General features: G+C 39.5%; 1 protein-coding gene across 3 annotated transcripts in view; it reads right to left on the bottom strand.

Moving 5' to 3' along the window:
- Window positions 1-645: 645 nt before the first annotated feature.
- ADCYAP1R1 (ADCYAP receptor type I) overlaps window positions 646-22,776 on the bottom strand; it is a gene marked incomplete at its 5' end in the record, with an annotated part of 110,533 nt that continues 88,402 nt past the window's right edge. The window contains 4 exons of one of the 3 annotated variants that reach the window (XM_081996295.1): window positions 646-1,109; window positions 7,191-7,232; window positions 7,449-7,578; window positions 12,640-12,723. In XM_081996295.1, the coding sequence (XP_081852421.1) occupies window positions 921-1,109; window positions 7,191-7,232; window positions 7,449-7,578; window positions 12,640-12,723 (445 nt within the window). In that variant the 3' untranslated portion in view covers window positions 646-920. Of the gene's footprint in view, window positions 1,123-7,190; window positions 7,233-7,448; window positions 7,579-12,639; window positions 12,724-22,776 lie in introns of all 3 variants that reach the window. The other 2 variants (XM_081996296.1, XM_081996297.1) reach the window with 2 other exon arrangements.

The following is a 22,776-nucleotide window of genomic DNA, read 5'->3' as shown; positions in this document are numbered from 1 at the left end:
CTTAGCTAGAACATAAAGCATCCCCAGTAGTGTCCCTGGTTGTGGAAAAAGACTGCTGATCCCATCTCTCTTGCCTGGACCCCCCCCCGGGTTGATGGTAGCTATACAGCTTCACATTGGCACATTCCTTTAAGTCCACTGGGTACATCTGACTAAATCCAGCCACAAAGTTAAATTTCTGGAGTTCTTCCTGAATCGGCTGGTTTGATTAATCCAAGCATATTAGCTCCATCCTAAGAGTCAAAAGAGAAATGCTGCAGAAACTCACATGCCGAAAGACAGGGACAGGCTAAGGTATGTTTGACTAGGAAAAAAAAAGGTAAATCCAAACGAAAATGGAAACCAATTTGAAAAATGACAATGATCATGTCCATTCACAGATTAGTATCAGTTTGGCAACTGAGGATCACAACTGCACAGCAATCACTTATTACTTTTGACTGACAATGGATCACTTGCAGATGCTCTGAAATGTAAATCACTGAGTGGTTGGGCTTGGCCTGTTGTTTATCTTTTAAACATTTTTCCATTAATGGCCTTGAGTACAGTTGGGTATTTACAGTGATTGTTAAAAAGATATATATACACATTTCCTTTGTTTTTTCACCTCTGCAAACATCAAAGGAGAGGAGAGGGGAAGGGAGGGGAGGGGAGGGGAGGGGAGGGAAGGGAAGGGAAGGGAAGGGAAGGGAAGGGAAGGGAAGGGAAGGGAAGGGAAGGGAAGGGAAGGGAAGGGAAGGGAAGGGAAGGGAAGGGAAGGGAAGGGAAGGGAAGGGAAGGGAAGGGAAGGGAAGGGAAGGGAAGGGAAGGGAAGGGAAGGGAAGGGAAAGGTCTACACCACCACAAAAATGATGTGGTTTTTTTTTTCTTTTTAAAGGGATGGTTTTTGGTTTGCTTGTTGATTTGTTTTCCTTAGCTGCTCATGTCGCTAGGTTCTCTGCATTTATGCTGGACATCCGAATCTGAGAGCTGCTCTTGCTCAGAATGGAGAGTTGTGTCCCCCCGTTCACTCCGCTGCTCGCTAGAGAAGGATGACGATGTTTGAAATCCACAGCAAAATACCGGTTGACTTTCCAGCTCCTCCATTTTCTCTTTATTTCTGATTGCACCTTTAGGGAGAAACTTCAAAAGGTCATTTTTTATGTACTTAGCCGCTCGAGGACATGCTGACAAATTATCAATTTTAGAAAAAAACCCACAATTTGACAGAACAATTTCAAAGATGGTTTATTAAACTCCTCACTTCAGCAAAAACTGAAGTGACTTCTCCATGTCTGAAAGACGTCCAGGCATGCAGTGGAAACAACAGCCTGGGTTCTTTGTCTCTGACTTCAGATAATCTAAGATCAGCCCAGGGGTGCATAGAAGACTTGTTCAACAATAACTCTGACATGGTTCTTGAGCTAAGTTCTTGGAAAAAAAATCCTGTTTTCATCAGTGGCCAGTACCAAATACATCACAAGAAGCCAAAGAATCCAGCAGCCAAAAGGTACTAGACAGTAATGAAATAACCTGTCCACAAAGGCAGCTTGTGTCTCACCTGCTACGATGGATGCATGTCTACTGAAAACTTTGCCTCCTGCTTTCAGATCACCTCTAAGCAGATGACAGCTCTTGGATTCATATACAACTATGACACCCTCCTTTTCCCTGAGCTTTTTTCGTGCGTACCCACAGTAAATCACCAACAGTAAAACAATCCATGGTCTGTAGTCCAATTAGACAATAAGAAAATGATTCTATAGCTTCTCTCCTTTTCATTCAGTCAACATAAATGGTTTTCTGGCAATCTTGCTAGGTGTATGCACATGTGTGTACATATATACATAAGACAGTAAGGATTTAATACATGAAAGATCATACTGGGTCAGACCAACATTTGCTTGGCCTATTACTCATTCCTGACAGTAGCTTGTAGAATATTTCTGAATGAAATAGCATAAGAACAAGGAAATATGTAAAGATATTTTCCCAATATACTTTTCCAGTCTCCAATGAGCTGCTGTGTCAAAGATGTTCTTCTTGTCTTTAACAGTCATTGCTAGATTTTCCTAGACTAATAAAATTGTCAAAAGAGATCAGCATATGACAAAATGCTAAACAAGTACTTCAACTGTATGGAAACTAACTACAGGGAGGAAAAATCCAAATGGAAAACTCACAGGCTCCTTCTAGTACCGTTGTATTTCTGTTTTGGTTAAAGTATAGATAGGTATAGATTAAATAGAGTATGAGGGTATACTACCTCTGTAAAAAGACAATAGTGTTTGCATCTGTAACTGTGACATACCAAAGGTGAACCCTCTGCAATTTGTACAGGAACAGAAGGGGAGCAACAAGGATATGCCAGAGGCTAACTGAACGAGTGTAGGCACAAGTCATTCTCTAATGTCTTGAGACATGAAATGGTTTTAATTTATCTGGTTTCCTAGTTTGGCTAAGACACCCCCTCAAAAACAAACAAACAAAAAGGTTACAGGAACTCTGACATACCATGCAGGTTACCTTGGAAGGTGCTTATCTCCAGACTAGTTTTAGACTAAGATCTTCTGACTATTCTTTTAACACTTGTAGAAGATAATAGATGAAATAACAGTTGTAGGTGGGAGAGGTGGATATCCGGTAATGTCACCTGGTGAATTATGAATGCAGCCACTAATTCCAGCAAAGCATGATCCAGAACTCACCTTCTAAGTTACTTGGGACTGAGATATGAATAATGCTTTAACAGTTACTTGTGAGTCCTTTAACAGTCACTTTGACTAAGCCCATAAGCAAAGATGACCTATACATTTTTTTAATTAATTTGAGGAGATTGTTACAGTTGTCTGAGAAGAAATCACTTGGATCGAGGAGTTCGAGGCCTTTTGTACTAGAAACCACATATTGCATGTTGCGTGTGAACAAGCACAGCAAAGTACTGCACTAAAACTTGTAGAAATAAATGGTCTCAGCCTCCCTGAAAAGAATAAAAAGGTGATTTTAGGAGAAGGCTTCTCCTGTTGGACTACTCAGCAGGTATGAGTCAGGAGAGGAGAGAATGGATGAACTGTATATATTCCTCTTAAGGAAGCCTTAAGGAGTGTGAGGCTTGCAAGGTACTTGAGGGGGTGCCTGAAGGGGTTTCTGGACCCCTGACACCCTTGGGCTCTGTGTGTGGAGGGACTGAGTGGCAGGAATCAGGTCTCACGAGTGGAGTGGGCAACAGTTGGATGGTGTCGGCTGTCTCCATGACCACCCAACCAGGAGTGCAAACAGGGCGCAGCACCTGTTGGGAGCAGCACCAGCAACAGGACGTGGCATCTGTTGGGTGCAGCATCAGCACCGGGGCACAGCAGCATCTTCTGGGAGCAGCGTCAGCAGTTCGTGTGGCAGCTGACGCGGGAAGGGCTGCGCACTCTGCCAGTTGTTGGGCTGCTGCCTGCTCTGCTCACCTGCAGGCTTAGGCTGCAGGTCGGGTGGTCACCCAAGCTATCTGGTCACTAACACATTACCAAACAGCTTGAGGTCTCCAGGGAAATGGAAGGGCTTATTAGGCAGTGTTTTGGGGTTTTTGGAAGCATGGTGGTAGAGACAAGGGCTGCGCTCTGCAGCAGGCAGGGATCACCTACCTTGCCAGGCTAGCCTGGGAAGAGTAGAGGCAGCCACCCAGACAGAGCTTCCTATCAGGGAAGACACTGTCCAGGTGGAAGAATGCAGAGTCTGCAACCTCACCTCCCATGTGGAGGATGGTGGAAGCTCCACCTGCTCAAGGTGGGCTCTGGTGGAGTCATTCAGGCAGCAGGTGGAGGAGCCACAGGAGGAAGGTAACAGGCTATGCTGCATTAGGGAGGGTCAACAAGAAATAGAGCATTGTTTGAGACTTTGTTAGAAGAAATATTAGGGCCCTGTGGCACTGACCTCCAAGGACTACCAGACAAAGAGCTTCAACAGAGAACGGACAGACCTTGGAGAAGGAGGCACTGTGGTCTCTGGTGACCCTGTGGGAACAGGTTATCACTTCCCTTTTTCTTATGTACCGCCCAGGAACAGATATTAAACCTTCTCAGTGGACAAAACCAATGAGCAATATTCACAGGGAGAAACCGTACCAGCAGCACGTATTAAAAGCTGCAAAAGGAAGCAGCGAGTGCTAGTAGTGGGTTACTCTCTGCTGAGAGGCGCTGAGGCACCCATCTGTTGGCCTGATATACAGTCAAGTGAAGTTTGCTGCTTGAGAGGAGCCGAGATCCAGGATGTTGCATAGAGATTGCCACAACTAATTAAAAGTACAGACTACTATCCCTTACTTCTTTTCCAATGACACGGTAAAGCAAATCCTGGGGAAGATCAAGAAGGACTTCAGACCCCTGGAGGCACAAGTGAAAGGGACAAATACCCAAGAGATTTTCTCCTCTGTCTTGCCAGTCAGAGATAGGGGTGCAGGCAGAAATCAATGCATGATGCAGCTCTATACCTGGCTTCGTGGCTCACGTCATTGCCAGGGTTTTGTCTTCTACAATCATAGGATATTCTTCAATAAATGCAGCCTGCTGGGGAGACATGGGGTACACCTACCTAGAAGAGGCAGGAGGATCTTCACTAGCAGATTGGCTGCCTTAGTGAATTGCGTTTTAAACTAATGAACATGGTGGGGGTAGTGTCCAAAGCTGTGACATCTGCATATTAAGCAGCAGGTTGGATGAGTTCACCTATCAGAGTAGTGAGGAATGTTCCCCCAACCCTCTCCAGAGGAAAGAACCTTAAGTCCAGCCACCTGAAGTTTGTGTATACCAATGCATGTAGTCTGGGCAGGAAACAGGAGAAACTGGGGCTCTGTGCCCAGACAGTTATGGTATTATAGAAAACACATGAACTTGTGGGAAATCTCACATGACTAGAAGACCCCAATGGATGGCTACAAACTCTTTTGGGAAGATAGGAATGGAAGAAGAGGAAATGGAGTTATATTTTATGTAAAACAGAAATTTGAGTGTATGGATGTGAGTTATGGAGACCACATAAGTTCTATCAAATGCCTTTGGGTCAAAATTAGAGGAATTGTCACCAAGGGGGATCTTTAGTTAAGTATCTGTTACCAACTTTCCAATCAGGATGACGAGGCTGAAGAAACCTTACTTCAGGTGCTTAAGGAAGTCTCAGGCCAATAGAACCTGATTCTCATGGGTGACTTAAATTGCCCAGATATTTGCTGGGATAACTACACAGTGGTAAACAAGTCCTCTGTCAGGTTCCTGGAGTGTATTGAGGATTGCTTCCTGCTACGGATGCTGGATGTGCCAACTAGGAACAGCACATTGCTAGGTTTACTGCTCACAAACCAAGAAGACTTGACAACATAAGTAACTACCAATGATAGACTTGGATACAGCGATCATAACATTGTGCAGTTTAAGGTACTTCTGAGCACACTGAAGACCAGTAGTAGGACAAAGACCCTGGAATTTATAAGAGCCAATTTCAATAGCTCAGAGCCCAATTGTGAGGGATTCCATGGGGAGTGTCCATGGAGGGCAAAGCAGCTTGTGAGAAGCACAAGAACAGTCCATCCCCTGCAAAGAGAAAGTACAAAGGCAGAACAAGAAACCAGCTGTCTTAACAATGAATTTTGTTTAAAAGAAAAAAAAGCAGCATAAAAGCTATAGAAAGACAGCCACAAATACCCATCAAGGACTACAAGAACCTTGCTAGGGCATGCAGAGATGGCTGCCTAGCCTCGGGAAGGCTAAGGCTCAGCTAGAATTGAAAATGGCCAAAAAACTCAAGAATAACAAGAAAGGGTTCTTCAGATATGTGAGCAGTAAGCAGAAGCACAGGGAAGATATAGGCTAATTGCTAAACAGCACAGGGAAATTAGTCACTAATAATGCTGACAAAGCAGAGGTTCTCAATACCTTCTTTGCCTCTGCCTTTACTGGTGCAGCTGGACCCCAGGTCAAAGGATCAAATAGCTATGACAACACATGTGCCAACTTACTAGTAATGGAGGAAGGTCTGGTCTATGGCACCTTGCAGGGGCTCAGTGCACATAACTCCATGGGACCAGATTGAATCCAGCCCGAGGGAAGCAACATTGTTTCCAGGCCACTGTCTATAATATTTGAAAAGTCATGGATATCAGAGGATATCCCTGATGACTGGAATAGGGCAAATGTCATACTCATCTACAAGAAGGCCCCAGAGGAGGCTCTATATTCTATCCCACCCTATCCTATCCTATCCTGTCCTGTCCTGTCTTGTCCTGTCCTGTCCCGTTCTACCCTGTCCTATCCTGTCCTGTCCTATTCTATTCTAAAGAGGACCCAGGAAACTACAGGCCCATTAGTCTTACTTCAGACTTCAGTCCTTGGGAAAATAATGGAAAAAGACCTAGAAACTATCACAAACCAAGTGAAGCAGGTGATTGGGAAAAGCCAGCAAGGATTTACTGAAGGCAAATCATGCCAGACTAACCTGATCATTTTCTACAACAAAATAATGTTTTCCGTTGCCATGAGGAGAGCAGTAGGTGGTGTTTACCTGGACTTCAGCAAAGTGTTTGACACTTTCCCACAGCCTTTTCCTAGGCAAACTGGCAAGATATGTATTGGGTGGGTCATCTGCAAGATGCATAGGAAATTGGCTAACAGGCCATGCTCAGAGGGTGATGAACAATGTTTTTTACTCAGGCTGGCAGTCTGTCACTAGTGGGGTCCTCCAGTGATTGATACTGGACTCTACACTGTTCAACAACTTCATAAATTATCTGGATGATGGGTTTGAAAGCACCCTCACCAAGTTGACTGATGACATTAACCTGGGTGGTGAGGTGGACACTTCAGAAGGGACACTCATCTTACAGAGATATCTGAACAGGCTGGAAGAGTGGGCTAGCAAGAACTGTATGAAGTTTAACAAAGAGAAATGGAAAGTTCTGCACCTAGGATGACATAATCAAAGAGCCCAGTACAGTCCCTACCTCTGTTAGGGAGCATTAATCTGAGCCATCATCCCTGGCAAGCCCAGTGCTTTGGTTTAGCAAAGACATTGCACATCCTCTTTCTTTTGTTGAGACAATGTGAGATTTAGCCTAAGGTATTAGAGAATATGGTAGATGGTAAGTTACAATGAAGGATTAGAATAGCAGTTACTCCCACAAGGAAATGGGATGGGGATGGTGGGTGGGGGAGGTTAAATATTAAAAGTCTTACCTCCCCATTCAAGAAACAATAGAGAACAGCAACAACAAAACCCTAGGTAAATGGGAGAGAAAAAAATAATGTAATTCAAATCCTTCAGTAAATGCTAGAAAATAGATGGAGTTAAAACAAACAAAAAAACCCAAAGCAAAATCCTAGTATACAAAACATACACATAAATAAACACACAGTCTGAGAACTGTGCATGCAAAGTAGTTATAATGAATAGAGATTTCTTTTTAACAAAAGCAGAATTCACTGTATAATCACCTGGAAAGATCCCAGTCCCAATTCAAACACTAGTCTCTCCCGCTTACTGACATTTTCAGGAGAAAAAGCAAACACCGTGTAGTGAATTCCAAACAAGGGGATAAGCAGTAGTGTAGAGCGAGCCAGTCTCCTGTTATAACAGAGTGAAAGAACTTTAATGCAGCTTTGTAATAAACAACTTGTGCTTTAATTAAAGAAGCAAACACAGAAATTATTTTATTGCCTTCCTTTTGGGAAATACATACACTGTATAATTACACAAACAAATATACAACATTCCCATTTGTTCCCAGTGATTTCACACACACTGTAGTTCGCTCCCACTTCTTCACACTGCTACAATAATACCACATTAGCAATGCTTAATACTCTGTACTCTTATTTTAATTTACATTATTATAAGCAGGGATTATTTCTATCGTGCCAAACATGAGGAGGGTAATCTTGCTAAGGGATTCAGACTGCTACCATAAAACGATAATAAACCTCTCATCCAACTGCTTAATCCCAGCGGAGGCTCTGAAATCACTTGTGTGTGTGTGGATTTATTTCTGCAAAGCAAAAAATTCCAAAACAGCAATACAAACAAAGCTAAAACCCCCCTGAATGTTCTTATACTCATGACTATTCCTCAACGTCTTGATTTTGATCTCATTTATACTGTTGGAAACCTAAGTGTAATTCCATGGTGTAATTAATTTCCATTGCATCAGTATAAAGAGGTTTTAGAGAGAAATCAAACTGAATAGTTTGGTATGTAAACAAACTATAAACAAAAGGGCTGGAAATGAATGTGTACCTGTAAGCACTCAACTGAGCATGGATGAAATTCCCCAAAAGCTGGGGTACAGCCAAGACTCATGCATCAGTTTCGGTTATTGTTATTTGCTGACTGAGCAGCAAAAAAGACCCAAGAGGAAGCAAATGTTGATCTGAAAATACGGCAAGTGCTTTATTATAAACAAAGTGGCCTAAAATAACCTCCAGGACATTTACAAAGGGGAAAAAATATGATCGATTTCCTTCAAGTAAGTTAAGGAGGTAGATGGAGGACAGAAGAACCTAAAAAGTCATAAAGATTTTTGGAAGAGCTGTGTACTTTTTCAAACTCAAATGTTCGTTCTGCTTTTATCTATATGGCACATTGCAGACACGTTTGAATTTGCTAATACATGCTCAACAATATCCCCAAAATGATGTTTGTGTTATTGAAAGTGATGACTGACTGAATTAATACATCTCCAAGAACTCTGTTAACATATGCTAGTATATCCAATACTAAACTGGGAATAGGACATCAGTTCACTGCTGGTGTCCCTCAGTCATACTTTGTGCACTAACGGTGATAAACACATCACAACCCTTGCCTTGAGATTGTACTAAACACACATGGTTCATTAGTCTGATGCACACCAAATCTCAAGACTTGGTGAAAGACCCCACAAACCAGAGGACACAGTTCTTGTGAATTATCAAATTAGATATTGACCAAAGTTTTTTAACAGGAGAGGAACAAGCTTGGAACAGGTTGATGAAGAACATAGAGAGTTTTCAACTTTGGTGATCTCTAGAAAAAGTAAGTGAGTGACCCAGTGTAACAGACTAAAAGACCTTTCAAGGTCCCTTCTAGCCCTTTTTCTCTATGGACATGTAATCAGATTAATTGAAAGGAACGGAAACGTCATGGAAAAGATTGTAGAATAATACTATCTCCATAAACAAAAAAGAATGTGAAGAACGTAAGTGTCTTGAACTAGACATGGAAGAAAAAAAAATCAAATTAAAATAGTAAACTGGACAAAAAAGTATCATCTCTCAAAACATGTTACGCTTTATATTCAGAATTAATGACAACAACAAAAAAAAGGTAAATGTTATTTTGATTTACAAGTCAGGCTAGAATCATCTGTTAGTATGTTATAATTCACTGCAGTCATAGGAGATTAGTTTTGGGAAAGATATGGAGGAAAACTTATTCTACTGTCAGTTTTCTGGCATTAATTATATCTGATTAATCATACAATTAGTTTGTAGGATCTTGAAATATAATGTCATCAACTTATTTGAGATACTGTCTTCAATATTGTCATAAAAATCAGGAAAATACATGAAATGTAAGAAGTAACACATTCTGAAGTTTATCGGTGATTAAGATCTATAAAAAGGGAAAGAGGATTTTAATTATAAGAAAAACTTGAAAGATTACTAATGACTGTGTGAATGATGATGAATTGTGTTTTTTGCAAGAGCATTAGGAAGAAAGAAGACTTAAAGCAGCACCTGTGAGATATGTAAGTTTATTTGTAGTGGTGAAATGAAGATGTTAAAGATTACAGCAAATTTCTCAGGAAGGTAACAGTTAAAGATATTCATCCTCTTTTCTTCCCACACTCTTTCAGACAATCAAGAAACTTAGGGGACAGATCCCAAAGTTCTGAGGGCAATAATCACTCAGCTGGGCTTAAACTGGCTGTTTAGAAGAGATATGTTCTCCAAAAGGTCTAGCAAAAACCTTGTTTGCATTCCATCAGGTAAAGGACTGTTTCAGAGTTACTTTATAAAAAAACAAGTTGCATTTCAATTCTTTTTTGAGGCAGACATTCTATTTTTCAGCTGTTATTTTCCTTAAAAACAATTTAAACATAAGATTTTCTCCAACAGCATGGCTATGAATGTGGCCTTTCCATGAAGTGTTAGTACAGAAAGACACAGGTAATGGTGTTCTCTGTTTTTCCTCACTCTATTGAATTATAGAAAGACATCTGTATAGTAAAAGGAATAGAAAGTAGAAAGTTGCCTAACTTTGACCAGTATCTGAAGAAACCTTGTCTTTATTTTTCCATTGCACATCCACACTTATTAAGGAGACTGCTGAAGTGTCTATAGGACATAACTGGGCATGATTTGGAAATGAAAATACACATCATATTGCATTGCTGAGTAGAATTTCCAGTGATTTCTACTGAATGTTCCAGTGTCTTCCTATTCCACATTTTTAAACAGGTTTCTAGAAGAGAAATTAATGCTGTGATCTAAACAAACACAATAACTGTATATCAGTTGAAAAAAAAATATTTTTAGCAACTGCGCAATAAAGAACAAGGACCGATGGGTTCTAAATGGCCTAAATAGGTTCTACCAGCTTCCGTGAATGGAATGTAACAAAGATATACCTCCAGATTCAGAACCTGCAGATATGACTGTAAAAACTGCTGAGCTGGGTACGTGATGATGCCATTTGGAATGAATGGAGGAGGCCATCAGAAAATATGGGTCCTCTACGTCAGGGGACCTGAAGCTCCAGAAGCAATTGTGTAAGAAAATTTGTGGTTGTCATTCTTTTTTTTGCCTCTGAGAGGTGAAAACCGTAGCTTAGCGCTTACTCTCCCATCAGTTCCAAGTATCTCCACTGCACTGAAGATGTGTCTTGTGCCTTTTCTGCTGGAACTGTAGCTGCTTCTGTTGGACTGATTGCAAAGTTGTGTAGCTCAAAAAAGCTGTTGTAACTTACATAAGATTTGACAGATGACACTGTGTGCTATTAAGGTAAGGATAAAATACAGAATAACTTTTGCTCTGGCAAAGAGTTTGTTGCCTTGGTCTTGGACCTGAGGTAACACCTAAACACAGTAATTGATTACAGCTTTTTAATTTTCCCATGCATAAATCATAAGTTCAAACTAAGGACTTGGAAAGCAGTGGAAGCTTACTGAGACATTCGTATTTTAACACAAAAAAATAAGGTCTAATTATGTTTATTGGAAGTGTACAGAGTTTTTTCCAGCCTCTTGTTTAGACTGAACTCTTCTTGCATTGACTAGGTAGAGGATTTCACCTTAGAGAGTTGTCAGTCTGCCATCTTTCTGAAACACTGCACACATTTAATGTGAAATCTGTTTCTCTGCAAAGGTCCAACATGGCATCTATGCTGCATGAGGTTGTGGACTAAGTAGTTAACTTCATATTTCAAACTATCTCCTCTTAAATGTAAGTCCTAGTTTTACCTAATGTTCCTAGACTTCAAAATTCTCTCAATGTAGAACATGGATCTGCTGACTATTCTTCTATCTCTGCTTCTTCTGTCTGCTTTTGCACAATGTCAGTCTGTTGCCTGAATCTTTTGAGCATCTTCATTGGTCTATTTCTTAAATACCTTGAGGAGATGTAAAATTACAGAGAAAATTTATTTTCATGTTTTAATTTTTTTTTCCTAGCTAACAAATATAACAAAATATGCAGCTATAAGTTACAAAACAACCTTTTTTCCTTAATGGTGTCAGAGACAGCTACTAAGTATTCTTGGGCAAAATGCTAGACTCTTGGATCTGTGTGGCAGGACATCTCTGAGAGTGCTGATTTTCACTCATAAGACTGCTGTGAAATTTAGGGGGAAGTTTGTTGGGAAACATATTGTATAAGAGAACTCTGAAAGGTACACCTCATCTAAACAAATCCTGTGGGCTTCTTGTACAAGTAACAGAGAGTGAGGTGCTTAATTCACGTGTCTCTAGACTAAATGGCACTTAATCACTTTTCTAGATGCCTCATTCTCCGTAAGCAAATCTGTGACAATGACTTCTCACTAGACACATAATATTTTGATATTAGGTTAATCTTAGCCTTTCCTCGCCCCTGGGTGTATACTAACACAACCTCACTCAGTTCAGTAGACATAAGTTGTTTTACACCAGGTGAGAGTCTGATTCTCTCAATCCTGCCCTGCCCCTGTTGTTCTAACAAACTTTCAGGTGAAACATGTACTCTCAGTATGATCAGCGCTCACCTCTTTGCTGTGTAATAGAGTTACTATAAATACTTTCTATGCAGACCCTACCCAAGAGCATAAATAGGAACAGTGATAATTACAATTTTTTTTAAAAAATAACCTTAAAATCCTTGATCATGGTGCATCAGCAAAAGCACAGAACAACAACAAAAAATTCTACATGCAACAAGAACTAAATCATAGAATCATAGAATCATAAAATCATAGAATACTTTGGGTTGGAAGGGACCTTTAAAGGTCATCTAGTCCAACCCCCCTGAAATGAACAGGGACATCTTAACTTTAACAGATTAGGTTAAAAATGAATGCTTGCTCTCTGGTACTACCCCTCTGCTAATACCCATTCATTTATTTGCAACATGCGTCATACAAACACAGTAATGTCACAGGATTGCATACACTTACAGGGTAATGGTTGATAGTTCTGACATCTTGCAAGAGTGCTGGTTAGCCCTCTTAGGCTTACAGTAGCATTTCTGAACGCAGCTGCTAAATATGACAAGATTAGCATTTTTTTCAGCATATTGTGAACAGGCCAAGGTAGGTCACTTACAACACATTTCATGAGACACGTCACAGAGATGGAAAGCGGACATGACAGAATGAAATTACAGCACCAACGAGCTGCTTGACTGAAGCAAAAATAAACAAAAAAATTAAAATGCACTGGCTGTCGCTGGCAATTGTGATATGTTGATTCACAGACAAACCAAAGATTGAACAACCTGGAGGCAGGCAGGCAGCGTTACGCATCCAAAATACACGTGACCTTTCCAGTCTGGTATTGTACAGAGGATAACAGAACGATATATTAAATGAAAGTTGACTGCACACTTGTGGAGAACAATTAAATAGTAACATAAACTTGTAGGATGGAGATTAACCTAAGATGAAGTTGGATCAAATGTTCCTCATTTTCATGTGTAAGTACCCACGGTAACGTGGATCCCTTCTTTTTAGTGAAGAGCACTAGTAAGGACACCAAAGCACTTTTTTGCCCAGATTTCTTGATGCATGGGGAGGGGAGTTCAGTATGGAACCTGCATGTCTCACTGGTAATTCAGAGGTAGGGCTCATTTTTTGTCACACACACTAGACGGGTGTGGTCATAAAAGCAGCAGGCACATATACTATGGACCAGGACCATGATCTCTACGTGGCGTATTCTAAAAAGAGCTGCTATGGAGGATGGGATGTTTACATTTACAATTAGCTAGAGAGAGGCTAAGTCAAACCAGCTGTCAGGAAGGGTAATCTGAAACAACATGGGAAGGCATTTTGAGGGATCTTTGGGATAGGGATTTTGTATCTCTTGCGGTGGGCTGAAAAACAAGAGAACTGAAAATAGTAATTTCTTGTCGATTTTCAAGGGGACTTGTTTTGTTTTGTTTTCAACACATGGTTGTTTTAGTGGGATTCACCTCAGGGAAGGTTGGATGTTTGCAGGATAGAATTCTAAGTAAACTGGACATCCCTGGTGCCTTGAGAATCAACAGAGAGAGAGAGTAGCCAAGAGAGAAATACACGCTTACTGCTCAGGGTATATCTGACCTATTTTAGACGTCCAATTTAGGATGGGATGAACAGCACACCGAACACCACTGACTACTTTGACTAAACATCCATTGACTGTAAAGGATAATATGATGATTTTTTAATTGACTACAATGCAAACATCTAACTTTATTCAAACAAATCCAACTGATTCTGTTGCTCTGCTAATATGCACAGTCTATGATTTGTGTTCACCTAGTCATAGGTGGAAGGTACAGTTTATAAGCTGAACAATAAAATAGAATAAACTGAAAACGTGTTAAATTTCTCCCTACTGTTAATTCCTTTAAGCCGATCCCAATTACTAGAGTTTTGTTTTGGTTTGTTTCCTTTTCAATAATCAAAACCTGACAGCTGCATTGCCATTAAAGATTATAGCTTAACAGCTGGAACGAATAAGGTATTGTGGCATGCACACATCCAGGAGATAGAAACGGTGATCATGTTTCAAGTTGCAAAATTAATCTCATTTCTTGGATGATGCTAAGGAAGTAAATATGAAAACGACTGTTCCTTTTACACCATCACTTTTGTGATAAAAATTTGCACTGCCTCTGCTCTTCACAGGGCTGAGTTGTGCATTAACTGTCAGCTAAAACTGATCAAAAACAAGAAGGGAAGTTTCAGAGATAGTTCCTTTTTACTATGGCTGAGGCTTTTGGAAGTGACTATGGATTTTGAGTGTCTCACTCATTTTTTGATGACCTGATCTGAAACACATTTTATGATTTTATCAGACCAATTTTTATCTCAAGAGGGCTGTTCAGCATGTCTTGAAAAGCAGTGCTTATGAAAGGCATTTTAAGGTACATAAACTGAAAATGAAACATCTAAAAATCAAAAATCACCTTGAAAACTCTTAGTCATGGGGTGTTTTAAGTGGTTGTGTTCTTCAATGACGTGCTTAATATTGCCATGATAATGTGGAAAAAAAAATCCCTACTCAAGCTTCCTTTACTGTTTATGCCCTGTTTTACTTGGCAGGGATTGATTTTCATTATGTTTTTTTCTAGTGAGTAGAACTAGAATGACAGCATTTGATATTTGCTAGAATTATCAAAAAGGACAGGCTTGATTTTGAAAATAGTACCTAAGAATTAACTGTTGCTCTCCATCCAATGAGGGGACATTGTAAATACACATGGGCTTCTGATGGAAAACTTTGTTAACACTTCTTAGGAAAACATTAATATTCTAGTGTTAGCATTTTTTCTTCCACCCGATCTAATTTAGGTTGAATCATCTCTCTGATGTTAGATGATGTAAAGTGACCCAAAATCTTTAGAGTACAGAATTGATAAGAGGGTTTTTTCCTTCCCAGCTCCCCACTTTTTAAATAAAAAGTTATTAATTAATTTATTTATTTGATATCAAAGTAAAAACATTGGTAGAAGGAACGGGAGAAAGAGAGAAGAGACAGAGGAGGGAGAAACCAGAAAGAAATGGAAAGGAGGAAAAAAATAGCCAAATAAGAGAAAATTAATATGAATGAGATGGTGGATATCAAAGCACTACATAAATTGGGGCAGGATCCTCAGATCTCTGTAGGCACACACGGAATGGAATTGGCCACATCTAACTCTATGTATCTAAGATGAATTTAAACTGAACTATCACCTTTAACTCACTCAATCATGGAAAGAAACAGGCACTTCCAGAGTCTGAGCTGACCCGTGTAACAGAGGCGTCTAAGACATACGGGATGCATTGTCCTACGGAGGTGGCCTGGTCTCTCAGTTTGACCATAGACAACAACTAGACTGCTTAGATTAAATACGAGACTTTAGACAGCTAAAGGCAAACAAGCTGAGTCTCACCGCAATTGTCCTGTGCATGGACTGCAGCTGCATCTGAGAGGAAGAGGGAGGGTGCTAGGGTGGAAGGGGAAAGAAAAAGTTAAACATTCCCATTAAATGAATGATGTATGATGTGGCTGAAGACCATCTTGTCAGACTGAACACCTTGACGTCTGGCAAGTTAATGCAAATGAGAGAGTACACAAATTTGAGGCAAAAGTAGTTGCAATTTAATTCTAAAGACTTTGTAGGTTTCTCAGAGGTACTTAAGAGGAGTAAAATGAGCATGCTGATTCAGTGGAATGAAGTTATGCTCTATTACCAAGGCTATGTATATCCATTATGAAAAAAATCAGGGTTCTGGGTTTAGGTCACTAATAGCACACAGGGAATGACCGAGTTTGTGGGTTGTCTTTGAATGTGCTGAAGGGGAATCCTTTGTGAAACACAATAAAGATAGAATTTAATTCATGCAAATTAAAACTGTGCCTCATTAAGAGCCTTTGTGCACCCTGCTCAAGTAATTCTATGTAACTTCACTACAAATAGGATTGGCAACCATGTAGTACTAGAAGGAATGTAGAAACAAATCAATGAAATCAAGTACCAAAAATACAGTAAAAAGTTAACCAAAGTGAAAGTAGAAAGATTGTATGGGAGAGAGAGAGAAAAATCTCAAAATGGAACCTTACCATCTATTCTTTATGCTATGTGCCTACTTGCCTACGGCTGATATTGCTATAGGTTGGGTAACTCAATAGCTAAGGATTTCCTGAAGCTAGACTTGTTTCCTGGAAAAAACACCAACTACGTTTACAAAAACCCTGGACTTACAGATCAGATGTAAACAATTTGGAAAACTGAACTCTATCTGTGAGCAGAAAACACACTATAAAATTCCACCCCGCCACAGCGACTGCAGGCCCTGATCCACTGTGGGGAAGTAGTCTCATTCACCCTCTCACCCAGACACAGAATAAGCATGGGCACTTCTCAGCAAAGTTATTATTCAGTTCCATCTCATCTAATTTTCAAATTAACAGTGTAGGTGTATGCCTTTTACATTGTTGCCCCATGCTAGCTTTGCATGTCAGTGGTGGTAAGTAGACCATAAAGTGAGATTTATCTGATCTACTTTAAACATCTTGTTTAGAATGAAATAATTTGTACCTAGGATTTTATTCCCTCGATTGGGTAGACTTCTACTGACTGTGGAAGGATTCCAGCATGATTATCTTATTAAATCAGGTAGATCCCATGCTGTCTTGCTAAAAGTACAACCATTGCTGTGCTCTTCACAAAAACAGTTAACTCTGTTTCTCTACTCTTCAATTGAAATCAAGTCCAAAAGTTTTAGTCTAGTCATCTTTTGTCAAAGTCTTAGTCCTGTTACCTATAGCTCCACTTTTTACTGCTAACACCACCAAACCAAAAAAACTTTCCCCTGACATCTCTAAGGGGTCTGAGATATTCCAAGATCATCTTATGACACATGGGAATAATCTGGAAAAGAGTCAAAAAAAAAAAAGAGAAAGTGTGAGGTCTCCTTTACAGTCCTTGTCCAAAACACATTAAAATCAGTTGACTCTAATGGGTAGTGGTAGTAGTTTTCTTTCATCTGACTTTTTGGTCTATCTTTTAGGGCTCTTGCATTGGTTTAACATGTGAGAGTTCAACTTTCTCTTCACTGTTTTGAGTAGATGTGTCTTACACAGCTCAGTAGATTGATTTTTTTTCCCAGTGATTTGGAGGAACATAAAGATGATTTGCATTTTTGTGTCTATGTACTTGAAAAGTCAATGAACTTCAAGTTAAAAACTAGGACATATGTAGGAAACCTCATGAGGGTCTTCTATGGATTTCAGAGCTCCCACATTATAGAGAGCATTCAATGTCCTCTATACACTTTATGTGAGTGTACTTTTAATTCCACCAAGGTCAGATTTAATCTATTGTAACTGAAAGCTAGCATGGTAATCACAACAACAATTTGACACAGAAACAATATGGCTGTGAGAAAACCACTATCACCTCTCCAGAGGCTGAAGCCAGATTACCTCTTGCAGACTGTAGCTGTGGCTGAAAATGAATGTTTAACAAATATAAATTTGAACTTGAGCTTTTTGTCCAATAATTCTGACCTTTGCACAGAACTGAGGCTTGAAGAGGAAACAGAACTGTGAAAGAGAGACGAAAATCATCTCTACACTGTTCATTCTTGGCTTTGCTAACTTCTATAGGGTGGACATACAAGGATGGAGAAAGATGTTGTTATACTCAGAGATCATATAATGACGAGACAAAGCTTAATATTTAGTTGTGCTCTAGAGAAGAAAGTTGGCAGCAGAAAGCAGAATACTTGCATCAAAACCAGTTTTTTAAATTAACTGTAGCTTCAAGGTTACATGTCCTTATCCTTACTCCGTATAAACTCTGGACATTCTATTGTAACATGCTAGATTATTCTCGCTGACTCCAGAACATAGACTAATGTCATGCATTATGGAATAATTCTGATGGAGGTGCAGTAACATAACTGTAGTGTACAAGACAATAGCATGTTTAGTGAGAAAAATGTACCACACCAAATGAGATTCTTAAATGGTTTTGCATATAGTTTCACTTTTAGAAATGAAGAATATGTATGTCCAAATCCAGACATAAAATATCCAAGAATGTAATTAGCATATCGTCCTTAAAACAAACAAATGAACAAAGCCCACAGAGTATTTATTGTCACAGCCTGGCACAAGAAGTGGATGTTCAAGCATTGTAGACAGGTCTTAGTCCTGTCAGCTGGCAGAGCTCGGCATTGGTATAGCTACACTAAGTTTATATCATTTGCAGCTCTGAAGTTTGAATTACATTGTTTTGCCTCACCTGCCTTACGTGTTATACAATATCCCTGCACGCAACCATCCGAGTTTCAACCCATCTCTATAACCCTCCTTAATGGAAAAAGAGAATGCTGCCTTTGTTGAAAAGGTCTGGGCTTGCAGACATTTAATCAGTTGAACAACCCAATTTCATTAGAAATATATAAAAGGAAATACAGTTTGGAAATCTCCTCATAATGATACCGGTGCACAGCAAATGAGGTACTGAGACTATGATGTGAACTGTATGCACAGTATGCACAACTTTGGATTGGTCCAGTCTTGAGGTAGTATACATTTGTTTAAACCACCTTCATTGAAACTTAATTCAATATTAAGCCAGTGTAAACTGGTAGCCTTTGAGCGTGTATTTGTACTCTCCAAGGCAGGAGGAATTTGTTCCTGGGCAGTTAACCAATTACCCAGTTTGCACCACAGTTCCTTGCACAGCGTTAGTTACAAAAGCCTCATGAGAATTTCACCCTTCCAGATCAAAAAAACCTTCTACGCTGTGACAGCACTATCTTTCTTGCCCCTTCCATACCTTAGGCTCTAAGGACTTTGTACTTGCTTGGAGTACATCCTAATAATTCTTCAGATGGAAAACTAAAACCACTGGATGTGAAGCATGTTATTTGCTGAAGTGAGACACAAGAAATCAATGGCAGGGAGAAGCAGAGACGCTGAGGGGGAATTAAACTTTTGTTCTCATATGGTAGAGGCAAAAATGTGAATGGTAGCAAAAAGTAAATGGAAGACCATGGATGCTGGTGTGCATCAAGCTTTGACATAAGCTGAAAGCACGTTCAAGATCAGAGATGTCAGAATTATTCTCCATTGTCTGCAGTCTCGCAACAACTGCTGCATGACCAGTTGCTTCACCTCCATGTTTCTCTTTACACTAAGTAACCGATTCAAATAAAAAAAGCTGCAAACTGATTTGTGAACAAATAAAATTCCAGATCTACCTCTTTCAGCCTAACAATGCATTCAAAACAACAAACTTAGCTATGAGCAGTGTGGGAAAGGGACAACAGGCAGAATGGTCTATTTGAATGCTCCCAAGTTAGCTCTCGGTTTGAGGTTTCTGACAAATGATTTGCATCTCCAAAATCATTGTTTCCCAGTAAGTAAGCTACCCTGATATAGGATACAACACTGCACCCAAATCCATAGGTAATGGGTAAAGACATATGGCCTTAGGCACTGGACCTTCTCTCTATCCTGCTGATCTCCATGACAACTGAAGTTTATCAATACAGATCAAAATTACGTTATTCACTTTGATGAAGTGTGGTGATTTTAGAAACACACTTGAGGTCTGTACCCCATTTTCTTTAGGAAGGCTACCTCATTTTTGCTCATCAGTAAACTTGAATGTGTGGCAAAGATTATATTACAGAGGATTTAGTTAGGCATAGTAAGTTCCACATTAAAGTAAGAAGCTTTATATTGTGCACATTGCTAAAGTATTTGTGGTCTTTCAAAAAGCAATGCTGGAACAATTTTAGATACATATAGCATTTCAGATAGTACATGTGTAGGCAAAGACCTATATTTACACAGGTACAAGAGCAGAGACAGAAACATTTTTATATAAATCACACTGGCTTGAGTCCTGATCTCTTATGAGTGCTGTTCCATACCAGCTCTGGCAATCAAGCCACGATATTTTAGGTACTGGCTTTGAAAGGCACTTAGGTCTGAAATATCCAGACATATATCTGAAATATATGCTATTAACATTTCAATAGGAATTCATAAGACACTATTTAGCCTTTTCTTGTGCCTAAACCTCCTCTGAAACAGGGCTGTTGGGATTAATCCAACCCTTGATCAAACTGTTAGGAGTGCATCAAGCTTTGCATTACTGTTTCTTCTGAAAAAGATGGAAGGAACATTTCTATAAAGAGAACCACACTGTTGAATATAACATGGCATTGTTGTCTCCCTCACTAACCTGCACATCTCCTTGATCTTTCTAGAGGAGGACTATTTATTAGTAGCTTCTCTTTAAATGCAAACACACTTTCTTCCAGTTTGTGGCTTGCTCTTGTAACAGATGGGTAAAAAATTCTGTGCTTTGCTCACTTAGGACACAGTCTTGTTCTCTAAGGCAGCCACAGAGCATGGGGTCCAGAGGAAATTTTAATTCACTATTAGAGAATTGTTAAGCATGAAAATTAGGCAGATTTCAAAAAAGTCAGCTAGTTCATCAACCACATAAATCAATGTTGTATAATTTCCTCCGTCCATATATCCATTGAAATCATAAAATTGCCAATAAAAATACCTTACAACAATGTGCACAAATAGGGTTTAAAGACAGAGTCATCTCATTTTTCATTACTACTTCAAAATAGAAAATAACAGGAGTCAGCCGCCATCATACAGACATCACCTGTGCAGGCCAAGGCACAATGGACTTGCACTCTAACCAGCTTCTAAGTATTTCACAATAATAGAAGCAGAGCACATTTTGATATTGCATTCATCACAGAAGATCTTGTAACCACAAGAAACAAGTTTTGTGCTCAATTATTTCACAGTCAGAGCCTGTCAAAGCTCCAGTAAAGCACTTGGATATCATTGGAAATCGATGGAATTTCCTTTAAAAATATTGATTTGCTCTTCTGGAATATCCCTCTGGCAAGTGGCCCACGAAACCACAAAACCACTTTCAAGGTGGACATAGTTTTAGGTCTGATCCCATCATCACTGTAAGAATGTAAAAGATGCATACTGGACGAAAGGACACGTTTAGGTTAGGAAGCTAGATTGGACAACCAAAGATGTATGTTCGTGTTCGTTTGCCTGCCACAGGCACCGGGGGGAATTTTGAGTAGCCCCTTTCGTGCATCATACCCTCAGCTGTTCAACAGGAATAACAGCTCCCAGGAACATTATGAACACACTAAACATTGCGTGCTGTTTGATTTTTACAGTAGTTGAGACCACAGCCAATCTATAGATAGACAATCCAAGCAGAATAGGCTTTTCAATTACTTTATCTGAAAATAAATATATTCCTGTGTAATTATATTCTTGCTAATTATGGTACATAGCCTACATGAACTTACATTCCTAATGAGTACACTCAATTTTTTTCCAAACCCTACCTGAAAATATTTGGCACAAATTAACACACCCCCCTGAAAAAAACAAAACCCAAACCAAAACAGAAACCAAAAAACCCTCAGACCAACACCCAAAATAATAATTTGTCTTGGGAAATGTAAGTGAAAAGTATAGTAGTTGTGAATAAGAACATTTTCTCTAGAGCATTAAATAAATCCATCAAGAATTAGTGCCAAAGTAGCAAACATCTACTCTCCTAGCATTTCTTAGAAATGAGAACTAGGTCCTTGCTGATCACGCACTGAGACCAAGTGATCATCGTCTATGTTTTCCGTTGTATTTTCTCGTGGTAGAAAAGGATTAGCCCAGGGACATGAGTTCCTTTCATTGCTGGGTTAGTGGGCATTCCAGCACCCAACTGAGAGTACTGAGAGTACCTGGGGTTAAGAAATTAAAGTGCCGTACTAAAGAATATACTGTTATAAAACATCTGCCATTTTCCTGTCAAAAATTAGACTTTTGGCATGAAGACCCTGTCAATTATTATTAATGCTGGCAGTCTGAGCACTTGCAGCAAGACAAAGCGGTAGCAGAATGAATCAGTAAGTGTCCAGTGACTTTGTAGGTGAACTGTAGAGGAGTGTTGTTTACCAAAACATTTGTGTTACGACATTGCTTCTCCTGCCCTAACCCTCTAGGTTGCACCATATGTAAAATCATACCTACCTATGATATATGCCATGTTTCTCCTTTCTTTCCAGCAAGATGCTGATTGGAGGAATGACGTAGACCTGAATTAGCTAGATATATGTTGGGTTTATTTTCTTTTCATTGAGTTTTCAACATGTGATACAAAATTTGTGAAGAATCTGTTAAAGCAAAAGCAGAAACAAGCTTCCCCCTCCCAAATTATACTATTCATGATAAACTGGAAATAAAAAAAAATAAAGCAGAAACTTTTTCAGTCGAATGTGTGTGATCCTTGAAAATGAATGAACAAGCAAAGACTTGATGGAAATGTGTGGGCCTTTTTAAACTTAGGGGTTATTCCAGCATGCATCTACATCATGCATACCGACTTAATTACTGTAGTGGTTTATGATAGTGGCACTGTTAGATGATCTTCTGTCTATAATGACTCTTTCGGCAATGCAATAATGCTCATGAAAATAATAGCGTGGATTTAAGCTTCATGTAGACATTTCTAAAGGAATATGGCTTTTTGCGGGGTTGTGAAC

This window comes from Phaethon aethereus, assembly GCF_964289735.1.
Source record: "Phaethon aethereus genome assembly, chromosome: 2".
In the NCBI taxonomy this organism is placed as follows: Eukaryota; Metazoa; Chordata; class Aves; order Phaethontiformes; family Phaethontidae; genus Phaethon; species Phaethon aethereus.
The sequence above is the reverse complement of the archived record's forward strand: the minus strand, read 5'-3'. Positions and strand labels throughout refer to the sequence as shown.